The sequence below is a fragment of the Python bivittatus genome, unplaced genomic scaffold (genome assembly GCF_059951505.1).
Source record: "Python bivittatus isolate LINGU-HERP-01145 unplaced genomic scaffold, Pbiv_v1 ctg000320_np1212, whole genome shotgun sequence".
In the NCBI taxonomy this organism is placed as follows: Eukaryota; Metazoa; Chordata; class Lepidosauria; order Squamata; family Pythonidae; genus Python; species Python bivittatus.
This window is the reverse complement of record NW_028277052.1, coordinates 15,154,215-15,179,680: the sequence shown is the minus strand read 5'-3', so window position 1 is coordinate 15,179,680 and position 25,466 is coordinate 15,154,215. Positions and strand designations below refer to the sequence as shown.

The following is a 25,466-nucleotide window of genomic DNA, read 5'->3' as shown; positions in this document are numbered from 1 at the left end:
TTCCCATTGGGAAGGACAGAAAGCCACACATGCACGAAATATCATGGATTTCACTTCACATGTGTTAAACCAACCATCGTGGTGTATTCAACAAATGGTGGTTTAGTGTGATGTATCAACTCAGTTAGTGAATGGTTGACACACGACAAAAAAGGCAGGAAACAAAGTGAAGAAACTTGGGTTTCAGAGTTGTTCATGTGCTAGTAACATCACATCTAGATTACTGCAATTCTGTATTTCTTAAATTCAAACAGCGGCCCATCTCGTGCTTGTGACTCTGCCATGTGCTTGATGGAGACCATACTTGGCTGGTCCAGACAGCTGAGGCTGGGTTGCTGAGAATAGGCCTGGCCATACCTTTGTTGAAACCCACGCACTAGCTGTGAAATAGCCATCAAACCTGGTCCAAAGTACAGGTTCTACAGCCCCAAACAGCTTGGATACCTGTTGGACCACCTTCACCAGGAGGCTCTGAGAGGGGCTGGTGAGGTCCTGCAACATCTTCCAAGACCTGCTTGATAGGATCAACCCTTCTCTGTGGTGGTACCTGTGCTCTGGAATCACATTCTCCCACGATAGGTTCCCACTAAAAGACTTTATAAGCACCTACTGAAACATTATCATTTTACCCAGGCTGTCCCAGGATGAATGTTGGAAGAATGTTCCCCTCTCCCCTTTTTAATGCATCTATTTTATTTATTTATTTTATTTATTTATTTATTTTTCAGATTTGTATGCCGCCCATCTCCCCCAATGGGTGACTCTGGGTGGCTCACAATAATAATAAAAAACACAGGACTCTCCAGCCATAGACATAATCTACAAATAGTTAAAAACATATATAAAAATGGCCTAAAAACCTCCTATAATTGGCCCTAAAAAACCTGTAAGATGCTGGGGGGGGGACAACCCCTCACCCCACCAGCCATCTCCATAGGTGCAGGCCCCCCTCTGGCCCCCAAGCCTTCTGGCAGAGCCAGGATTTGATCTCTTTCCTGAAGGCCATGAGGGAGGGGGCACACCGCACCTCATTTTATTTTTTTATTGCTATTTAATAAATCTTTGATATTGTTTTCATGTATTGTTTATTACACACTTTACTGGCGCTTTTTTTACAGATCACTTTGAGATGCTTCAAAAGAGGTACATTAAATAAAGCCAGGCTCCCAGAAACAAAGAACAATACGATGCAGTTACCTCTTGCAAAAGTTCGGCCCCGCAGTCATCTTCAAAGACGCTGCTCTTTTCTTCTGATGAAGAAACGCCAAGGCTTCTATCGCCAGCAGACAGCTCCACCCCAGGCCACTGGTGCCCCTCCAGGCCTACAGACTCCTTCTCCTGGCTTTCAAATCACAGGTTGACTTTGTGGGGATTGGAGACAGAGGTATGCAAGTAGGGTTGAGCCTCAGGATTTAGCAGAGATGGAGTTTTGCAACTGTCCAGTGCAGGAGATGGTACCCACCCCAGTAAGTCCTCCTGAATGACTCCGGATGATTGGGCTTGGCCACATTCCAACGGAAGTGCAACAGCGCAGTCCTTCATTTGGGTTTCCACTGGCAACTCAGGGTCGTCCTTAGAGGCATCTAGAGTTCTCCTTTCCAGTTCTGGAAGCAGCTTACATTCCTCCCCTCCCTTGGCACAAGCACATGTCCCATCCTTATTTTCCAAGAGGGGTAAGTCCTTACTAGATTTCGACAGAATAGCATTTGAAATATCTGTCCCACTGTTTTCAGGAAGGGACAGGAGCGTACCACTATTTAATGGAATGGAATCCTGGCAGCTTTTATTTGCATCTTCTAGAATAGGTGGCTTTGTGTCCAACTCCTGGACTTCTGGAGGTTTGCACTTTTGGCCTTCTGGCAAAGGTGAATGTCCACTTGGTTTTGAAAGAGCATCAACAAAGGTCTCCATCGGTCCTTCTGGAAGACCTGAGTTTTCATAGCTTTCTGGGACCAAAACATTTCTGTCATCTTTATACTGGGTACCTATTTCAGCTAGGTTTGGACTGCTTTGTGATACCAACATGGCCTGCTCCACATTTTCTTGCTTTTCCAGGTCACGTGCACTGGGTGCATCCTTCAAAAGAGGGGAATCCGGGCACCCCAGAGCACCTTTACCACCTTGATTACCAGGCTCTGAATTTGAATATCTTTCCTTTGGGGGGCTGTTGGCCTCTGGGTTTTCACGTTCAGTCTTGCTGGATAACCTGTTTCCATCTGTAACCCTCTCACTGCCATAAGTGGCCCTGGATGTTTCACATTCCTCCTTGTTGCTGCCCAAACAATGCAACTCAGTCTCAAATGCTTCTGTGGAGCCACCTTGACCCAAGCCCTCTGGCTTCTTCCGCATCGCCCTAGAGACATAGAGAGCTCTGTCTGGCTTTTTCTGGAGCTGCCTTCTACCCCGGCCATTTCCTCTTCGGGCTTGGGAACTGTTGGGAGGGCTTCTATCTGCCATGGGCCTCCTCTGGATCGGCTCCCTCTGCTTCTTGCATGGGGAGGGTGGTTGAAGTGGGAGGCTTCAACAGCACCACTGGAGTGATCTGGCTCATCAGGCAACCTATACGCAAGAGAAGAGCCAGAAACACAAGAAACAGGCAATTCAATGCTTTGAACTCCAAGACCAAATGTATCCAATTTTGGCTACACCATGTAAAGACAAAGTCAAGAGCTTGCCTTATTAAAGAATCCAGTGTAGGTGTTTGTCACTGTCCCTGATTTCAGGGACTTCCTTCCAAGTGCTAAGAAAGGTACTAAGATGCCAACAAGGAAGTCATCAACTGTGTTGGAGTCATGAACACATCTGGAATTTTGAGAACACATTGTGAGACTAACACAGAATAGCTTCTATGCTGCCTGTTTTGTGGAAAGTTAAGAATTCTTCACTTGTCAAAAATCTGGCATATCTTTAACATTTTGAATGCAAAGAACATGCAAGCTGTTCTGAGATGTGAAGCTCTAGAGCAGTGTTTCTCAACCTTGGCAACTTTAAGATGTGTGGACTTCATCTCCCAGAATTCTTCCCAAGGTTGAGAAAGGCTGCTCTAGAGAATCAAATGCCTCACACCCTCTTCCTGAATGGTCTTGCTTTCAAAATACAGTTAAGCCCATTCTGCTGGTTATGGGTTCTTAAGCTTCCATCCCTGATTCAGTTCTCAAGATCTCACTGAAAATGAGCCATTAAAATGGGACCCTCCAACCTGACTGCCGAGTGGCAAACCACTGTCCTCCTCCTCCATCCTTCTCCCACAGAGAAGCTGCTCAGGAGGTCAACGTCATCAACGGTTCGGTGGATCAAGTATCTCAGGTGACTGGACAGAGGAGGAAACAAGAAGACTCTGTAAGAAAAAAAGACAGAGAATAAAATCAGCTGCTCTTAAGAAAGGGACAATTCAGCAGCCGCAAGAAAAGACAAAGAGAGATAGAAAAGCTTATAATTTCCCCTAGGCCTGATATTTTATTTCTGATATCCCAAGGTTGTAAGGGCCATTCCTCAAGGGAACTCTGTTACTAGCAAAATACTAGTCTGGTGGCAGGGGGTGAGGGGAGAGGAGCATGCAAACGGGCTTAAAAGAAAGGGGAAAATCTTTTGAACCTCTGTGATTAATGAAATTTTGACTTGTTACTCTTTTAAAATCTCCACTGAGAAATCCATTCCTATTCATTAAAGAACGTTGTGATGTGCTTAACTTTAGTCACATGTTAAAGGACTTTAAAGTGAGGTGTCTGTAGATATTAAAAGATCAGTACATTCTTATTAGTAGAATTTTAAATAATATTTCAGTCAAATAATTTCAAGCTCCTCAGATTGAGAGGCACATCTAGTGAGTTCCGAGCACCTACAATGACAGCCAAGGAAACACATGTAAGATCTGGTGCCATGCATATAAGGAGATAGATTCTATGTAAGAAAAAGATTCAGATGTATTACTTTCACTCTGAAATAGATTGAATCAGCCAGAATGGATTCTAGCATAGGACATAAGGGAGGAATGGAGATCTTTGGAATGTGTCCTTTTCAGCTAAGAAAGGGTCAGAAAATTAGCACACATTCAGATAAACTGCACTGAAATCAATGGCTTGGAGGAAGATTGCATTAAAACGATATGTCAAGACTCAGTTACATTTAAATAAAATGCACGTTAAGGAGGGTAAATAGCGCTATATAATAAGGAGAGTTGTATTTTAAAAACACGTGGGATAATTGTGGGGAAAAGGTATGGGTTGGAATGTCTGCAGAAAAATATAGATGGAAAAATACAGTGGTACCTCGGTTCACGAACTTAATTCATTCCACAACTCTGGTCGCGACCCAAATTGGTCGCGTCCCGAATCAAATTTTCCCATAAGGTTCAATGTAATTACGGTTAATCCATTCTGAACCATATGTATTTTTTTTAAAACCACAAAAATATGACACAAAGTACAGTACGAAGAGAGAGAATGCTAACCTTGCTCGACGCGACTTCTGGCGTGGAGAAGGCGGTTATTGCTTGGAGGGAGAGTCCCCCTCCCTACAGGACGCCACGACCACGTGTCATGGGAGGGAAAATGGCCGCGGATCCTGTTCATCATCCGATCTGGTGTTCGTGAATGGAAGCAAAATTTTGCGAACGGTACTGTTCGTGACCCGAATTGGTCGTGAACAGAAGCGTTCATGACCCCAGGTATCACTGTACTGTGCAGCATTCTTTTGATAACAAATTGTCTTTTAATTCTCTCTCTCCCTATCTCTGTCATTGGAGTGTCACAGAAAGAGAGAGGGAGAGGGAAGGAATAATATGGGAATATATTTAGCACTGTTGCAGTCTGGACTTCTATTGGTCTGCACATCACTATAATGGGATCATTAAAAATTGTGATTATATAAGCTATTAGCCCGTGGAATAGATTTCTATATGGCATAGTGGGTTTTCCTTCGCTAGAGGTCTTTAAACAGAGGCTGGATGGTTTCGACTAGATTACCTCTATGATCTGTTCCAATTCAATGTTTCTCTGATGTATATGTTCAGTTGCTGTCTGTCTGGTTATGAACAAAATGGCTGGTGATAATCCTTACATCTAAAAGCACATATGTATTAGCAAATCCTGAATTATTCCCAGAGTACAATCCAAAGTGCTAAAACTCACCTCTAAAGCCCCAAATGGCTTGGGACAAATATATCTAAAGCAACTTTAAGAGGTGTGGATTTCAACTCCCAGAATTCCCCAGTCCACATATCTTAAAGCTGCTGAGGCTGAGAAACATTGATCTAAAGGACCAATTTTGAATACCTTAGCCTGTTTAAGTCTCCTTTTATATCTGAGAACTGGTCCAGATCAATGTGATGATAGTATTTCCTGCATCTAAGGAGGAGGTGAAAAATGAACTCCCAAAAGCTGATAGTATTATTAGTCACTTAATCTCTATACCGCCACATGGCTTTCCATTTCATCTCAAAGGGATGACATGTACTGTAATAAAACTGTTTGTATTCTTGAATGTTGATTAATTATCAATGTTCAGAAGATGAATCAATGAATCGATGAATGGATGAATGAGAATTTAAATATGGTGTGAGGAATGTTCAATACATTTTGGAAAAATGCCCAATGATAGATTTCCTTCATTATGCCTATAATTTGGAGGCTGTAAATTTCAATCTACTCTTTCATGTACATTACCCTTGGTCATCTTGCAATGGTATAAGGGCAGGAAAAGCACAAGATTCCACCAACATTCTCTTCTTTAAAAAAAATGGTTGAAAACATTTCTTTAAAAAAAATCAGTTTGTATTAGACTTGGTAGAAAAAGCTACAGGAGAATTTTTTGATCCACATTAGCCAATTTCCCAATTAAACATTCTCTTTTCTCAACCCATGACATGCTAGTAATAGTAAACTAGGTATCTATAATTTTCCCTCCAAGAGGCTTCTAACAACTTTATTGGTGATGGGATTTGATGAAGAAGAATACAGTAGATTGTTTTGTTTGTTTGGTAACATAGACAAGAAAATCTCAATGCTTGATATTTATCTGGGTTTTAATAGTATTGAAGTTTTTTTTAATATAATATATAATATATAACAGATGAGAAAAAGAAAACAACTAAATACAATAATAAATAATAATGTCAAAGGAAAATTAAATAAATCAGAAAATGACAAGAGAAGGAGGAGGAGGGGGAGGAGGAGGATATAGTATACAGGTCTTAACAAATTAAACCAACATTACATTGAATCATACTTATCAGATTTCCCACAACATTTGTAGAAAATGTATCTTCCAACCTAGATTTAGATCAGATATGCCTGAATCTTTCCACTAAACAATCATTTCAGCGGTTGCCTACACATTATATAGATTCCAGATTTTGGGAATAGTGAATAGGGTTAAAATATCCTCTTCTAGAATCTCCCTTTAAGCAAGAGGTTGGCCACCTATGGCCAGGAGACCTTCAAAATTATTTTTCTGTGCCTTTCCAAGGCATAGTTTTCCATTATTTTGAGACAGAAACACGAAAAAGGAACTGTAGGTTCTAAATGTCTCTTTGTATGCATATACATATATATCAAGTTCTTGTTCTTCTTGGGCATAGAGGCTGTCTGAGTGACTTTGGGTAAGTCATTCTTTCTCAGCCCTAAAGTGGGAAGTCCAAAAACATCTATCTATCAACCCATGCTGAAGCAACAACAGAAAATCCCGGTCTCACCCGCTTGCATTACCGTATTTCCAGCTCTAGTGCTCAGCCATGAAAAGTCCACTCATCTTAAAGTGGCCAAGTTTGGACAACACTGGCCTAAATCATCCAATGCTTCCATGCTTTACAAACAGGAGAAATCCTTCCATGGATGCTCTCTCCTGCATGTTGTTTGACCCTGTAAAGTTAAAGATGTTAAATATCGTGATCAGTTCAAGAGCTCATCTGGTTTTGATAAAAGTTTGTTACCATACTAAAAAGACAATTGTCAGTAAGGTGGGGGAATTATAGATCACTGAGGCAAAAACCTTATGTTCATTTTAGGCTTTGTGTACTGTATATACTCTGTGAAATTTCTATTGAACCTCCCCCAGAGATAATTAAAGCATCATACCTTTCCAATTAAATTTAAAACAAAGGAAAACTAGGACACCCTTTTGATTTAAAATAACTAAGATGACAATCATGTCCTCTGTATTGAAAATAATAATAGTAAAGGGAGCTTGAAGTTAAGGCAATTTATCACCTCATTCACCTCTTAGGATTTTTTAAAATCCCAGTTCCAACGATCTAAAATGATAAAAAGAATCATGTTCATTCTCTTTGCTCCATGATCTTCTTTATTGAAACAAATAAAAAGTGTTACATACTGTATAAACGCTAACCAGTCAAAAGGATTCATGGTGCCACTTAGTCAATACCTTGCTTTTATTTTTCATTAGGCGTAACCGAAATAGTAAGATTGTTAAATGGAATTGTGCAGTTTAGAAACTTAAAGGATTGCACTGGCTGTCTATGAAGTCCTAGAGCCAATGCAAAATGTTGATATTACAGATTATATCTTACAGATTATAAAACTGTAAGAATCATAGTACTCAAAAGAGCAGCTGCCTTGGATGATTGTAATCCTATCAGGGATATGACCCACAAACTTTTTTAGGTGGTGGCACCTAAAAAACTCTTTCTTTGAAAAAAATATATGGTACCTCCCACCCCATCCATTTCACTGCCAGCCCAAGACATAATGATTGATATAAACATTTTTAAGGTCATATTTGCCCCAGGAACACAACAGTGCCAATATATTTGATATATAACTATATCAATGGATTTATTTATCAAATTTATAAGGCTGCCCAACTCCATAGTTATTATGTCCTGGTTAATGGTTTTTTATGTTCATGGAAGAGTTTAAATTGTTGTAAAGCTAAACTGCTCCTTTTGTTGTATGTATATTGCTACTGTCCTATACACCATCCTGGGGAAGGAGAAGGAAATTAAATTATTGTTCCTTGAGCCACAAAGGTAAAGTTGGGCAGATTGGTTCATATTGTGAGTTAACTTGACCCATTTGTTCAGAAATAGCAATCTGCTTGAGGTACTGTTAATTCTTTAATAGAATATGAATGGATGGATGGATGGTCTGACTATTATTTTTCTTATTTTCAAATAGTTCACAATAGGATCAATGACTAAAGCTGGCATTCTTGAAAGAGAAGGGACAAGGAGCAGAACAGGTGATGTTGTGACTTTGGGTTAAGTTTTGATTCAGAAGGTCCATAGCTCGTAGGTAAAACACATGTTTTGCCTGCAGAAAATCCTCAGTCCAGTTCCACATAGGTGGAAAAGTTCCACCCTGGAAAATTGGGGAAATGCTAGCAAACACAGTAAACCATTTTGGAACTGATGGATTAGTGATCCATAACTTGGTCCAAGGCAGCTCACTATAGTCCTCTGAATAATGTATTCTAAGCCACAAATACAGTGTTATTAACTAATGTCTATTTCTGAATATTTTCCAGGGTGAAGGAGAAAAAAAAAACTTCTGAAAATTAAACTTGGAGTTCTTTTGATTCATACAATAACATGATATTAACATAACATGATACCCTAAATATAAATATTATTAAATATAAATATTAATATAATATAAATATAATAATTATATATAATATAATATAATATAATATAATATAATATAATATAATATAATATAATATAATATAATAAATAATATAATAATAATATAATATAAATATTAAATATTAAATATAAATACCCTAAATAACATGATACCCTAAATCAACACAGATTATTTTTCAAAAATCAGATAGGTCAGACACACCCAAGCATTTTTTTAAATTAATTCAGAAATCTGAAGCATATTTATCTGATATGAATGTCCAGATTGGATCAGATTAATATTCTCATACTATTAAAATTGTTGAATCAAATTTCCAAATCACATTTATTATTTCAATCAGATTTTGCCTACTTCATACAATCTTAATAATTGGCTAGGCCCAAGGGGCTTTGCACTCTGATTCCTCAACCACAACATAACTTTTTGCAGATCTGAATCAAAGCATCTCAAAAGAGAAATATTCAGCAAATTGAGAAAAATTACCAAATTAAATTGAAAGGATGAGTAAATATGGAGGAGAAACTCGTTGGTTTTCAATAAACTGCTTCTTAGACTGGTATCATCTATTATCTACCCAGGCAGTGGTGGTATCAAGTCCATTAAAGGTTCCTAAGGCTGCATTTCTGTTCACATGCTAAAATTGTTGCTGTTGTTACTGAAGAAAGAGGAGAAAGATGCAAGTTTAACAAATTCCATTCACTGAAAAAGAAATACATGTATACTGTGACTTTATACATATGTGACTTTACACATTATGTGACTTTATACAGCTAGTCATAATTGCAGGATTTAAGAAACCAATGTTCCAATTGTGTTTAGTTTCTGTTTATATGCTGTAAGGCAGAAATCTTAAATCTTAGAAGCATTTAATTATTATTTAATTCATTATGCTTCTTCCTCAGGTTTCAGAAAAGATGCATCTTCTTGTCATTTGTTTATATGTGTGTAAAACATACCTCCCCATTTAGACAATATACCTTGAATCTTGTTCACAGATCAACAATATGTATGCGGTCCTTGGCTGTTTTGATTTGGAAATATTGTCATCACTGATGTTTGAGCTGGTCAGCAGTGTGCTGCCTGCTGTTTTTCCTTTGTGGATTTTTATTATATAAATCAGGTGCACGCAAGGCATTAGTTCAGCTTTATCAGTCTTGGTATGTATTTTCTTTTCACTATGGAACAAACAAGATTTATAAACTACTGTGTCAGTAGCCTTCACAGTCAGTGGTGACGTGAAGATGGTACATGGGAAGGTGTATGCATGGGGGCGGGGGGGATTACAGTAAAGAAAACTGCTCAGAAGCTTTAAATGTACTTGTGTAGCTCTGCTAGGTGGAGGAAATAGCCAAGGTCAAAAAAAGGTGAGATAATATCAGCCTATGCCACAATACAATACAAGGCAAGGTTCAGAGAATCCTAATCTTAAAATCGGTTTGCAAGAAGATTACTACCTACTGCTTAGCAGAGGTGGTCTTACAAATTCTCAGAGGAAGGAATTTGCTAAAGGCTGACAAGCTCTTGATTTTCTGAAATCATTTTACTTTCAGAAAATGACAAAATGAGAAATGGCTCCCTTATATAACCAGCAGCACACTGAAGAAGAGAAACTGAATGTTGGAGAAGAGCAGGCAATGGGCCTTTATTAGATAAAGTCTCCTTTGAGTTCAGTTCAATTCCTGGTGACTACATGAACATATCCTGGTTGCTTTTCCTGCAACAACACAGAAGTAATTCGTCACTGATTTCTTCTGGGATTGGTTCCCCCTAATTTCCCAATCTAGTCTACAGCCCTGGAAGAGTCTACTAATCTTCAATCCAAGTACTAATCAGACCTAACCATGCTTCAGTTTCCTTTTTGGACCAGTCAAGGCCAGTTGGTGCTGACATCTAATTGGAATATTATTATCCTTTGCCCCCCTCAAAAAATCTGCATTTATTTGTTTTCCTATTATCCCCCATCAGGGAAGAAGACGACTTCAGTGAGCTTCTCACAATAGGCTGTAGCTCTCTTGCACTTCTCCAGAGTATGAATGTGTGAATGTCTTTCTATGCAAATAAATTCACTATTAGTGCATTTCCACCCCAAAGCTTTATAGCATCTCCATAGCATTATCCAGTTATCAGGTTCCTGTGATATAAAGACTGTCCATATTATTAGTATTTGGTCACAATAATGGTTGGATGGCTCTAAAAGATACTCTAAATCACTAGTGGAGAAATGACCTTAACAGAGTTTTCATGTCATCCACGGGCATCACTATTCTATTATCCCATCCAGGCATGGATTGGACATAGGCTCATTTTCAGCAAATCTGTTCTCTCTTCAATTTTTTGTCTGCACCCACAACTGGGATTTCATTAATTACAAAAAGCAAACCAAATTCAAATCTGTTTACTCAATCTGCTTTTAAATGTGTTGTAATGCAGTATTTTAAAAGAAAAATAATGTAATGGTAACAAATCTGTTGAGATGGGTTGAGAAAAGGACATCATTTACGAATAATTCCTCTGTTGATTAAACATTAGGATAAATGCAAATTTTAGTCATGGGGGTAGGTACGAATTACTTTTTCTTTTTGTGGTCATGGACTATAACATAACAAAATAAGCACCAGAAACAACAGTCACTGAAAATTACTAACCATCTGTGAGTGGAATTTACCCATGATATAACAGATTTTGCAACATTTAAGGAAATAAAATTATCTTTATTATCTAGTAAATAGTGCAAATAAAACATAGCAAGATCCTGAAAATTCAGATAAAGGAGGGGTGATCAAGATAGATTTCCTTGTAGAACTGGCAATGAGGGAGAACATGGGCTATATTTTCTAAAGTAGCCACACCATGTCAGCTCTTTGAGGTATTCTAGATAGGAAACCAAAACCATGAGTACTAACACTACCTTTATTGTAAAGTTACAATAACAGAAGCTTGCAAGTCTGAAAACACTTCCCCCCTCCCCTGCCTTTACTTTCCAGAGAAGGAGGGAGGGTCCCTTCTGGGATGCTTTCTCCACCCCCATTCCTTCTGTGGGCTGAGGTATATCTTGTCTGACCATTGTCTAGACTGTGGTTCCTCTTCCTCCTGTCTCTCAAGGTATTCTCACAGCCCATTACATACACCCAGGAACCACCTACATTTTCATGTTAGGCATCTTCTTGTATTTCCCTTCCAAAATTGTTGGGGGAGTCAAATTAAAGCCCACCAGAGTTAGAGCTTTTCTAAATTTAGGAACTGAGATTTGACTAGACAAGTGGCTGGTTTGAAATCTGAAAACTGTTTATTTATACATACATCCATGGGGCAAAGAGCATATTCTAACTGACCTTTTGCTTCTGAAATTCTTTGTTTTAAGGTTAGTTTAGTTTGATCTAGTTCCAGTGACAAGATAACATAACAGGAAATGCCATAGTAATTCAATGTCCTTAGGATAGTTATGCATAAACAAAACATGTTTCCAGGATCATCTCTCTTTTCTTCATCTGTTCAAAGAACAACATAGAAAACATGCACAGATCAGCACATTTTCTCCTCCTTTAAAATGCAACAGACAATAGCTTTTGTTATTGCTGTCAAGATCTTTACATTTGATCTTCACAGAAAACAAGACAAGTTCGATTTTGCCAATGGTACTGACAGCGTTATCACATTAGGACCAGAAATATTAGCACTGGTGTGACTATTCTAAGAATATTTTATTTCATCAACAAGAAGACCTTTTTAGTGTGATCATCATGTCATGGACAATTTCTTAGAACACAGAAGCTGAATTCATTCTGCATCATAGCTAGGAAGAAAACTCAACCATAACAAGGCAGGATTTTTTAAAAAACTCAGCTCACTATCACAGTGACAATTCCAATGATGTTCTTGCCCAGAGTAGTAGGGTCTCAGCAGCTGCCTGATGATATCAACTGTTAAACCAGGTCTAAAAATAATACTTTCCACAAACAACTGGTTGGGCAAGTAAGTCAATATGATTCTTTTCTGTAATACCATAAAGTAGTGGTTTGTGAAGCTTCAGTTTAGAAACTTGCTTTGAAAGGGATTTGAATTAGATATCTTTTAAAAGATCCAATGATTTAGAAGGGGTAGGTTATACCCCCAAACTCAATTTGCTACATTAGTTTGAAAAATAAATTGTTGATTTTATAAATTGATTCAAAGTATGATTATTCTGAATTGGGTCTTAACCATTTTCTGTTCCCTTACACTCTAGAAGTCACCTTTTTAAACAATGATTTACTTACTTCAGAAGTATACAACTGAGACCCTGAGATCACATGTAGGACCCAGAAATCTGGGTCCTTTAGCCACACAAATAATTGTTGCAACTGTAATGTTTCATGTGACAAAAAGCTAACATTAAAAAATAGATGAAAAATCATATTACATTAATTTGATTTAAATTTAAAATGAAGGGAGACTGCCATGCCCTCCCAACAGGTGGAAAGAGACAAGAGTTTGTTTCAGATTCCCATTGTTCCCTGTACCACAGCATTCAAAATAATATAAATAAAACTCTGAAACATAACATTTATTTCACATCTAGAATACTTAAAATGACAGATTTGTGTCATGGTTCACATGTAATGCATTTCTCATCTGTCTTTAATATTGTGTTGAGTATAAAAAGGAGTTTGCATATGACAAAGACAGACCATGTGGTCTTCAAATAAAAATTCTTTAACTGGATCTACTTTTTTTTGCTGTTATCATAATATTCTACTAATTTTAACTCTCTGTTTCAAAGTAGAGTTAATCATTTGGGGAGTCAAAATCAACCAGAGATCAAAGTGATTTGGGTCAAGGAAAGACTCTTCAAAAGTTGCTTGACAAAAGTCCATGAAAAGCAGCTAGTGAAAGAGATAGTTCTAATGAAGATTTCAGAATCCAGGATTCTTATTTTAGTTCAGGCCTTTTGAAAATTCATAGTATTGAAAAACAGACACTTTTTAGCCACATGATGCCAACTAAAGGAAGCATTCAAAAGTGAAAGGCAAGCAACTAATACCTACTGGTAGAAGTATGGGCAAAGATGACCTGAAAGGTCTTCTACATTAATTTCATTGCATTTCCCATTTAACTAAGTGCAGTGAATTAAGAGGAAAAGCAGTTTCCGATGAGACAATACATTAGTTAGTGATTCTAATTAATACCTGACATAATGATTTTGATTAACTGGCATCTTACTACACATCTTTGAAGGACAATGTTAATGTTGTCCTTTAATGTTGTGAAGGGAGCTAATGTTGAACAATTTACCTTACATGGGGGTAATTTTTCTACACTTACAGTCAGGTCCAGAAATATTGGGACATCGACACAATTCTAACATCTTTGGCTCTATACACCACCACAATGGATTTGGAATGAAACAAACACAATGTGCTTTAACTGAAGACTGTCAGCTTTAATTTGACGGTATGTACATCCAACTCAGGTGAACGGTGTAGGAATTACAACAGTTTGCATATGTGCCTCCCACTTGTTAAGGGACCAAAAGTAATGGGACAGAATAATAATCATACATCAAACTTTCCCTTTTTAATACTTGGTTGCAAATCTGTTGCAGTCAATCACAGCCTGAAGCCTGGAACGCATAGACATCACCAGACGCTGGGTTTCATCCCTGGTGATGCTCTGCCAGGCCTCTACTGTAACTGTCTTCAGTTCCTGCTTGTTCTTGGGGCATTTTCCCTTCAGTTTTGTCTTCAGCAAGTGAAATGCATGCTCAATGGGATTCAGGTCAGGTGATTGACTTGGCCATTGCATAACATTCCACTTCTGTCCCTTCAAAAACTCTTTGGTTGCTTTTGCAGTATGCTTTGGGTCATTGTCCATCTGTACTGTGAAGCGCCGTCCAGTGAGTTCTGCAGCATTTAGCTGAATGTGAGCAGATAATATTGCCCGAAACACTACAGAATTCATCCTGCTGCTTTTGTCAGCAGTCACATCATCAATAAATACAAGAGAACCAGTTCCATTGGCAGCCATACATGCCCACACCATGACACTACCACCACCATGCTTCACTGATGAGGTGGTATGCTTAGGATCATGAGCATTTCCTTTCCTTCTCCATACTCTTCTCTTCCCATCACTCTGGTACAAGTTGATCTTGGTCTCATCTGTCCATAGGATGTTGTTCCAGAACTGTGAAGGCTTTTTTAGATGTCGTTTGGCAAACTCTAATCTGGCCTTCCTGTTTTTGAGGCTCACCAATGGTTTACATCTTGTGGTGAACCCTCTGTATTCACTCTGGTGAAGTCTTCTTTTGATTGTTGACTTTGACACACATACACCTACCTCCTGGAGAGTGTTCTTGATCTGGCCAACTGTTGTGAAGGGTGTTTTCTTCACCAGGGAATGAATTCTTTGGTCATCCACCACAGTTGTTTTCCGTTGTCTCCCGGGTCTTTTGGTGTTGCTGAGCTCACCGGTGCGTTCCTTCTTTTGAGAATGTTCCAAACAGTTGTTTTGGCTACGCCTAATGTTCTTGCTATCTCTCTGATGGGTTTGTTTTGTTTCTTCAGCCTAATGATGGCTTGCTTCACTGATAGTGACAGCTCTTTGGATCTCATCTTGAGAGTTGACAGCAACAGATTCCAAATGCAAATAGCACACTTGAAATGAACTCTGGGCCTTTTATCTGCACATTGTAATTGGGGTACTGAGGGGATATCACACACCTGGCCATGGAACAGCTGAGAAGCCAATTGTCCCATTACTTTTGGTCCCTTAACAAGTGGGAGGCACATATGCAAACTGTTGTAATTCCTACACCGTTCACCTGAGTTGGATGTACATACCCTCAAATTAAAGCTGACAGACTGCAGTTAACACACATTGTGTTTGTTTCATTCCAAATCCATTGTGGTGGTGTATAGAGCCAAAGATGTTAGAATTGTGTCGATGTCCCAATATTTCTGGACCTGACTGTAAATTGCATAAATCACTACATGTTTTTCCACTTGTGTCATGAAATAAGAAGCTTGTGGGGAGGATTTCTGGATTGAGTTCCCATAAGCTCTAACCCACATTATTAATAAAAGACCTATATTGCATATGGAAATGGGTCCCATTGTACATCATCAGTTCTTTTTCTTTATTGTGCTATACCTACCATACCATACCATTCTTGATTTGACTTGAATTGGCTATAAATACCATTATATTCTGTGAGAGCATGAAGCTCCTGTGCTATGGATATCAGTTGACCAAGTAGATTTATAACTGACTTTAAACTTTCAATACAAGGAAATCAAGGTGGAAAGGGCAGGGACAGAATGCTGGTTCTCCCCATTTGTCAGTCCTGAATGGGGCTCTTCTCCCTTGTCCTGGAACACCAGCTTAAGAGGATCTCCCAAATCTTCCCTGGTGAGAATTGTGTTCTGAATTCCCAGCATGTAACTCATAACTAAATGATTAACCCATTATGAGAGGTTGGGGATTGAGTCTTCTAGATATCATTGAAGAACCATTACTTTGCAGCAAAATAACCAATTCTCAGGGCTTTGTTGGCTTTTGGATTATTTGGAGAAGATATATGTGTCAAAGAAAAGAGCCAGACAAAGCGAAGTGTTACATCTGATTCAAGATGAACCTTTGATTCAAGACATGGGGATGGAACGTCTCCGTTTTCGTTTTCACAATGTCCCTGTGTGCCAGTGATCAGATACAGGTTAGCTCTGCAAAATGAAACAGTGGAGCAATGTTTGCATAGCTCTATAAGTAGCCCGTCATGTGAATTATGCTTTTCTGATGTTCCAAACTCAGAGGATTTCTTCCACCTTAAAATATTTCTCAGGAGCATTTTCTTTCAATCCCAGATTGAGAGACTAACCTCAAGAAGTGCTAGTATTTTAACCGGGCTTCTCTCAAAGTAGGTATGGTTAGGACTGCAGCATTGACCAGGTGGTGAAATCACAAAAATATTAGCATCACTGACCTAAGATGCATTGATATCTGAATTTCAGCCTCATGTATTACCTACGTGTGCATGCATTCGGTCAATGCATTAAAACTTGGTAGGTAAAGTGTTTTTTAGGAGTAGAGTCTGTACTCAAAAATGAGTGAGGTCATAATAGTAGATGGCCCTAAAAGGCAAAAAGGAGAAAATAGGTGTGGCTAGAAAATTGAATAACTATCTGATACTTTAAACTGGAAATAAACTATATTGTTTGAATATGCGACACTTTTGCTCTGTACATAAAACAAAGCGAATATATTCAGCATTGCCTTCAAGTGAGGCAAACAAAATAATTCTATAGTTTAATCTTATCCACAGTATGCATACACACACAGAGGCAGAGAGAGAGATTTCATTTGGTGATTTCACATAAGTAGAACTATTTCTGAGTGATTTACTGCAAAACATCACTAGCAAATCACACAACTGGATTTTGATAGCAAAAGTAGAGTTGGAGGTTCTAGGAGCTGCACCAAGGCCTCAAACAAACCATGGTTACCACCCATATTTAAAATCTTGCTACAGCCTTTGACTCCAGAGCATAAAACCCCAAATTATTTGAAATCAAATACTTCAATGAGTGTGTCCCCAAATTATCAATCAACCAGGGGGAGGAAGAACAACTTTATAACAAATCAGACCAATGATCCAGAATAACCATCCAAAGTTTCAGGCAGGGTTCTTTCCTAGCTCTATTGGAAGATCTTGGGGCTTTGACTGTCCTTGTTCAAAACCAACTATGTTGCCTCTAGACCACAGTTGCTATCATGTGTTAATCTTATTTGAGGAGTCTTTGCTTGTGGTCCCATCTACGGTCCAAAATGTAGTGATTTCAAATGGCTTTTCAACCGATAGCACCCCAATGGCATATTTTCTCCTGGAGCAGTATGAAAGTGATTTACACATTGTCAGTTTATAGAGGACAATTAAAAGCAGACTGATGTAAGATACCATCGCCCTATGACTCAAATGTTCCTGGATATAAAGATTCTGTAATAATTGTCCTTTGGTACAGATGCATATGTTAATATCTAACAACATGTTACCTCAGGGTTCCTCAACCTTGGTGACTTGAAGATGTGTGGCCTTCAATTCCCAGAATTCCCCAACCAGCATGGCTGGCTGGGGAATGGCTGGCTGGGGAATTCTGGGAGTTGAAGTTCACACATCTTCAAGTCACCAAGGTTGAGGAACCCTGAGTTAACATATTGTTAGATGTCTCAGTTGCTATGTAGAGTTGTAATGCTCTTATACTTCTGGGCATCACTCTGAGCTCTTGGTAGAAGAACAGTGATGTGCTTCTTGTTGTTCAAATACCAACTCCTCAACCTTAATCTGTTTCATAGTATTGTAAGGCTGCTTCATCCTGAAACTTGGTAAGAATACTTACGAATATTAAAATGGAGCACCTGGAAATGATTCCAACAAAAATGTCTAATGACTTCTTTTAGTTATTAGTTTAGTTTAATGATGTTTCACTTTTGTTTTGGCCTTTCAGGGTCATGCTGACAATCTGCTTGACTATACTTTTATAGTATTTGCATTCCAATGTGGCCTTTCACACCTGAAGGATTCAAAGGTAACAAAATGCCAGCCATGAATTGCTAAACTTGCCTGAACAGATGTTAAAACCCACAGTCAAACATGCACTATTTTTTTTCCTTTCACTCACTTTCCTAAAGGTCAGGCTAAGGGTTTTTTTTTTCCAAAAAATAATGTCGATTTACATTTTGGCCTCTAGAAGATGACTCTCTAATGGGATATGAGCATATTTTCTAATATGTAAAGGATTTAACCTTCAGTGCCCTACAATTTACTATTTTTCCCCTTCTAGTTTCTGTTCCAATGATACTTTTGGGGTAGGAGAGGATCTTGGCTGGTAGTAAAGAATAAAAGAACATGAATTTTCAATCACAGATTGTCTGTGAATATATATTACAGATTTAACTCACCTCCCTGATTCAGTGGTACCAGCTGGTATCTGGAAAAAAAAAACCCAGAAACCTTCTAGGCATTATGTTTTTCTTCCTTTCATTGTAACAAGGATGATCTTTGTAAACAGCAATAAAATTCAAGCATTTGAAGCTGCATCTCCTAATATGAAATATTTATAGGCTGTTGTAGCAACACTCCACTCTCTTTTTCCTTTTGTGTGGAGAAGATACTTTTTCCCCTTTCCCATGGCCACATACTGATGGCAGCAATACCATCTATTTAAATACATCCCACAAGTAATTATTTTCTTAAAATACAAATAATTGTCTCTCTATGTGTATGAGTAGAATCATAGAATGGATTATTCCATGTTCTGATCCAACTCCCTATTCAGCACAGGAATATACGGTGGGGCAAAAAAGTATTTAGTCAACCACCAATTGTGCACGTTCTCCCACTTAAAAAGATGAGAGAGGCCTGTAATTTTCATCATAGGTATACCTCAACTATGAGAGACAAAATGGGGGAAAAAATCCAGAAAATCACATTGTCTGATTTTTAAAGAATTTATTTGCAAATCATGGTGGAAAATAAGTATTTGGTCACCTACAAACAAGCAAGATGTCTGGCTCTCACAGACCTGTAATTACTTCTTTAAGAGGCTCCTCTGTCCTCCACTCATTACCTGTAGTAATGGCACCTGTTTGACCTTGTTATCAGTATAAAAGACACCTGTCCACAACCTCAAACAGTCACACTCCAAACTCCACTATGGCCAAGACCAAAGATCTGTTGAAGGACACCAGAAACAAAATTGTAGACCTGCATCAGGCTGGGAAGACTGAATCTGCAATAGGCAAGCAGCTTGGTGTGAAGAAATCAACTGTGGGAGCAATAATTAGAAAATGGAAGACATATAAGATCACTGATAATCTCCCTTGATCTGGGGCTCCATGCAAGATCTCACCCTGTGGGGTCAAAATGATCACAAGAACGGTGAGCAAAAATCCCAGAACCACACGGGGGGACCTAGTGAATGACCTGCAGAGAGCTGGGATCAAAGTAACAAAGGCTACCATCAGTAACACACTACGCCGCCAGGGATTGAAATTCTGCAGTGCCAGACGTGTCCCCCTGCTTAAGCCAGTACATGTCCGGGCCCATCTGAAGTTTGCTAGAGAGCATTTGGATGATCCAGAAGAGGATTGGGAGAATGTCATATGGTCAGATGAAACCAAAGTAGAACGTTTTGGTCTAAACTCAACTTGTGTTTGGAGGAGAGAGAATGCTGAGTTGCATCCAAAGAACACCATACCTACTGTGAAGCATGGGGGTGGAAACATCATGCTTTGGGGCTGTTTTTCTGCAAAGGGACCAGGACGACTGATCTGTGTAAAGGAAAGAATGAATGGGGCCATGTATTGTGAGATTTTGAGTGAACACCTCCTTCCATCAGCAAGGGCATTGAAGATGAAACGTGGCTGGGTCTTTCAGCATGACAATGATCCCAAACACACTGCCCGGGCAACGAAGGAGTGGCTTCGTAAGAAGCATTTCAAGGTCCTGGAGTGGCCTAGCCAGTCTCCAGATCTCAACCCCATGGAAAACCTTTGGAGGGAGTTGAAAGTCCGTGTTGCCCAGCAACAGCCGCAAAACATCACTGCTCTAGAGGAGATCTGCATGGAGGAATGGGCCAAAATACCAGCAACAGCGTATGAAAACCTTGTGAAGACTTACAGAAAAGTTTGACCTCTGTCATTGCCAACAAAGGATATATAACAAAGTATTGAGATGAACTTTTGATATTGACCAAATACTTATTTTCCACCATGATTTGCAAATAAATTCTTTAAAAATCAGACAATGTGATTTTCTGGATTTTTTCCCCCATTTTGTCTCTCATAGTTGAGGTATACCTATGATGAAAATTACAGGCCTCTCTCATCTTTTTAAGTGGGAGAACTTGCACAATTGGTGGCTGACTAAATACTTTTTTGCCCCACTGTAAGTAAGCTATCCTTGACAGGTGATTGTCCATCCTGTGCTACAAGAATCCCATCTTCTCTTTAAATAATTGGTTGTACTATCAAACTTCTTGAAAGTGTGTGTGTGTGTTTATTTAGTCTGGCCTTGTAGAACATACACAATCATGCACACATTTCAAGGACCAAACTAAATAATCACAACCAGTTTACAACTGAATCTGTCAACTGGTAGAATGGCACTCATCAGTGAAATTAATGTACTCCACATTCTTCTCATCCCTCACATCTGCTTCATGGGACTCTCTAGCAGTTTGGAAGTATAAGGATACAAGGGTGACAGAAGCTTAAAGGGGTAGTCCCACAGCACAAGCTGAAATCCACTGACATAAACATTTTATTTATTATATTTTTAACATATGAAATAATTGAAATCTTATTGATAGATCAGCAAGTTACTGAAAGCATCAAAGCAACAATAAAAACGATTGTGCAGTATATTTATAGATAAGTAGCTTGGGAAAGAAATGAGAATCAAACTATATAATATAGTTTGTTTACATATATGTGGTTTTTATTGGATTGTTGTAAGCCACCCAGAGATGCTTTTCTGTGTGATGGGCGGCTGTACATATTTGATTGATTAATTAATTAATTAATTAATATCCAATAAGTATACTGCAGGCAGTTAAATTCAAGTGAACTATAAAATATTGCGTACACGTATCCTAGGCATGAGTGGTTATTGTAAGAACGTTTCCACATACAGTAATAGTCATTTGCCAGAATTCGCCTTTCCTGATTTTGGACAGGATCTACAACAGCTCTTTCTGCTTGCCTCTGACCTGAGATGAGATTTATTAGCATTGCTCTCTTCTCCAGCTCATAATATAAGGCAGGTTTCCATTCTCATTATAATGTCTGATAAAGGAAGTTTCTTGCATTAGATCAGATCATGCATCAGATCAGACCTGCTACAGTAAGCATTTAGAAGTCGTGTAAGATACAAAGGGGGATGCGGTGGCGCAGCGGCTTAATGATGCTGAAAGTTGCCGGCCAGAAATGGTCGACGCTTCAGCGGTTCGAGTCCAGCCTTTGCGTTAAACAGGGTGAGCTCCTGTTTCCTCCCCAGTTCCTGTCAACCCAACAGGTCGAAAACTCACGTGAGTAGATAAATGGGTACTCTCACTCCGGTGGGAGGAAAAATGCTGGCGGCGCCTTGCAAAAAGGAGTTGGGAGCAGTTGCCGGTAAGTGCGAAACCGCACTCACCCGAAAAGGGCGCGAAGCAATGGAAACCCCGCCTCCTGTGCTCGCCAGCTGGGCTCTGCCCTAGGAAGGAGGCTCTGGCAAACCACTTCCGAAGAACAGTTGCCTTGAAAACTGCAAGGACTCGTCCAAGCAGTCACTGCAGGGTCAGCAATGACTGAGCGCAGACCAAAAAAAAAAAAAGATACAAAACCCACAGCTGCCATTTGTTTTTGGGTCTTTCCACAAATTCCTGCTCCTGTCTGTTAACCTAATCTAGTTACACTGTATTTCATGAATAAACCTACTGCTAGTTTAAGTGACAAGAGAGCTGTGACGTACTACCAAGCCCTGTAATGAGAGGTAATGCCTGGGTTTCATTTCAGAAACTTTTCCTATTTTTTTCAGCTTTTAAGAAAGTTCCAAAGTGAGAATCCCTTCACAAAAACTGAATTTTCCTTCATCATGCCAATTCTGGTCCTTCAAAACCTGTGAACAATGTTGCATAATCCCCAAAGGATTTGGTCCTTAATTAGAAAATATGACACCATAAATAAAAATGCAAAATCACTACTCTTTCTGTATACACTTTAGACCATTGTTGTCCAAACTTGGCCACTTTAAGATGAATGGACTTCAACTCCCAGAATTCCCCTGCCAGCATGGCTGGCTGGGGAATTCTGGGAGTTGAAGTCCACTCATCTTAAAGTGGCCAAGTTTGGACAACACAGCATTAGACAAAGCTTGTAAAGTAAGGAGAAAGGAAGATAGGGTGTTTGTTTGCTTGCTTGGATGCTGGTTTAACTCCTTTTTTCGCTCTCCAGGCTCACCCTGGATTTACTGCACCAAACTGGAAAGCAGATGGGTTCAAACATTAACACATCAGTCAACCATCTCAGGTTTTACTTCATCCATTATAAAAAAGGCCTCGAGAACAGGAAGGACATGCCCTTTGTACTTCCTATCCTACATGCCTTTGGTAAGTCTGATATACTCAAAGCGGGACTTGCTCAAAAACTCTCCATTCTTGTTGATGCTTGACTGAAAAAGGAAGTAAAACAAATCGTTCAGTTAGAAAAGAAGAATGCTTTGGAAATAGATAGGGTTATGTTCATCATTCAGCAGCTTTCTTCAAGGGATAATTAAGGATTTCAAAACAACCAGTGTGACAGCATCGAAATGGCAAGCATATACATCCACTAGTGACAATAACAATCAAGACACAATTGTCTTTGAATGCCACTCCATTGAAGAAGAGTACCCTCCTGATTATATCTGCCTTGAGACTAGCACTGATTTAGTGGGATGAATATTAGCACTGACCTTTAGTTCTTTCTGCTACCACCCCTTTTCTGCTCTGGTGTGAGATGTTTTGCAATCTTAGAGAGAAAATGTCAGACCCACAATGAATTGAAAACAGTGTGCAAAATGGAGGTTTGGAGAGGAAGGGTGAGTATGAGGGCATTTTATTACACATGGCCTTTTTCTGGTTTAGTCACAGAAGCCTACAACCATTCTCTCCTCTATACATTTTGAGAAATGTGTGTGTATATACAGTATATACCTTAAAGGTATTTCTCTCTCTCTCTCTCTCTCTCTCTCAAAAATATCTATGCATAGAGGAAAGAGTGGTCCTATTTCTCCCAGTGTGGTTTGGATATTGATATTTAATGCAAATTTTACAATTTTCACTTCCTCCCTGCATAAATTATGACCTTTGAGACAAATACGGGGAAGAGAAAAATACTCTAATTATTTTAAAATAATAGCACCTATTCATTCTCCTGGAGATATTAAAACAATCTCTTCTCACCTGGTGCACTCCAGATGTGTTGAGATGACAACTTCTATGCTTTGTATTCTTTATCATACCACCTCTTCAACTTTCATATATATGTATGTATGCATTTATATGTATATGTATATATGTATATATATAATAGCACCTATTTTTCTTTCTTCTGTAGATATTAAAACAACCTTTTCTCACTTAGTGCATTCCAGATGTATATGTATATATAAGCATGGAGATAATTATATACAGGTTCCAGAAGACCGGGCAGAAGCTAAATCTAATTGGGAAGTGGGAAATCATAGAGTTCCTTCATTTGGAACTTGTGTTGAAGAGGAATGTTTATTTCATGAAAAATACTGAATGATTGGATCTTATACAAGGTATGGAGTTACCTAAAGTTTATTCTAGGCATACAGAAGTGATTCATCTTCTTGGAATATCTTACCAGCGTGTATCTGGAAAAAAATCTAATAAACACCTAACATTCCATTCCTGTAGTCTTGTTGCTAACCATAGCATAGCTTTTCACTATAACATGAAGCTTTTCAAAGACATATTAACAAATATTGTGAATGTAGTTATGTTTGTATGGTAAATATTTGAATATGGAGATTTCAGATTACTGCATTTATCATCTGTGTTTCATTACTTCCAAATGTATACATGGACAGCTATTTGTTTGTTTCTTCTTACTGTTGTAATACATTCTCTTATTAGTAATGTGTTTTATTTTTAAAAATGAAGTATCTTTGACTTATATAGATTGTTGCCGCTATTCAGTTTGGTTCACTTGATGTATTAAGCTATGATGTGCTACAATTAGCTTTGGCTCAGCATGTTGTGAAATAAGTCTATTGCCATTTGCTGATCAACATTTTCAGTTTAATGAGTTGTGTTTATCTAGCCAATTGTGGTTTATTCAATGAACTGGGGTAAAACAATGCATGAGTCCCATCTACATGGTTTATTCTTCATTTCAAGAAAATAATTATGAATGGTTGAGTTCAGGCTTTTATAATAATCAGTTCATCTGGCTTCACAGCTAGGTAGCCTAACCCATCACACTTTGGCCTCAAAGAAGTCTATTCCCATTTATTCTTGGTCAGCAACAATAATGATGCCTTTAGGCCTGCCTCCCTCCCTCCCTCCCCCTCTCTTTCCCTTACAAGAAAAAGAATATAGATACACAAAAACGTATTTATTATTGAATATTATATTATGGATAACAAATTAGAAAAGGCTCATGGAAGACTGATTTTGTATATGGCAATGGCAGCAAGATTATTATATGTACGAAGATGGAAGAGTACCGAAATGCCCACAATGGGGAAATGGATCATGAAAATGTCAGATCTGGTGGAAATGGCAAAACTGACCTGTTTGATCAGGGAGAAAACAATAAGTGCTTTTTTTAAAAGACTGGAAACCTTTTATGGGGTTTTTGCTAAAAAAAGAAAAAAGTGAAATGATGGTTCATGGATTGAATGGCTGAAAAAGATGAGAATTAAATAAGGGGCTGAATGGATTTCTAGAATACTTAAGAGGGAGGAGTGAAGGGTTAATGGATGTTCTTCAGATCTTCAAAACTAGGCAGTGATGTTTCTTGCAAAAAAGCCCAGTATAAATGGGGAAAAAATGAGCACAATTATTTTTGGTGAAAAATTACCATTCTGACCATTCTTTCACAATCCACTCTTAAGGGATAAAGTCATTTTAAAATCAATCCTGTGCTAATATTCTGAAATGGAATATTGGAATGCATGAACCACCTACATTTATGGCTGTTCATCTACTTGAATATACTTCTTGACTCTTACATTTAGAAAAAAAGAATATAATGGGAATGAATGCAACTTGATTAAAGAAAACTGCATCCTGACAGTCTGATATTATGAAATAGGAACTTACTGAGAAGGTGAGGAAGTGT

The 25,466-nt window shown here is 38.5% G+C and overlaps 1 protein-coding gene across 1 annotated transcript in view; it reads right to left on the bottom strand.

Moving 5' to 3' along the window:
* Positions 1-444: 444 nt before the first annotated feature.
* Positions 445-25,466, bottom strand: part of LOC148216207 (uncharacterized) — a gene marked incomplete at its 3' end in the record, with an annotated part of 30,274 nt that continues 5,252 nt past the window's right edge. Inside the window, 4 exon segments of the mRNA XM_088138797.1 lie at positions 445-586; positions 1,198-2,438; positions 2,441-2,559; positions 3,200-3,337. Coding sequence (XP_087994923.1) covers positions 445-586; positions 1,198-2,438; positions 2,441-2,559; positions 3,200-3,337 — 1,640 coding nt within the window.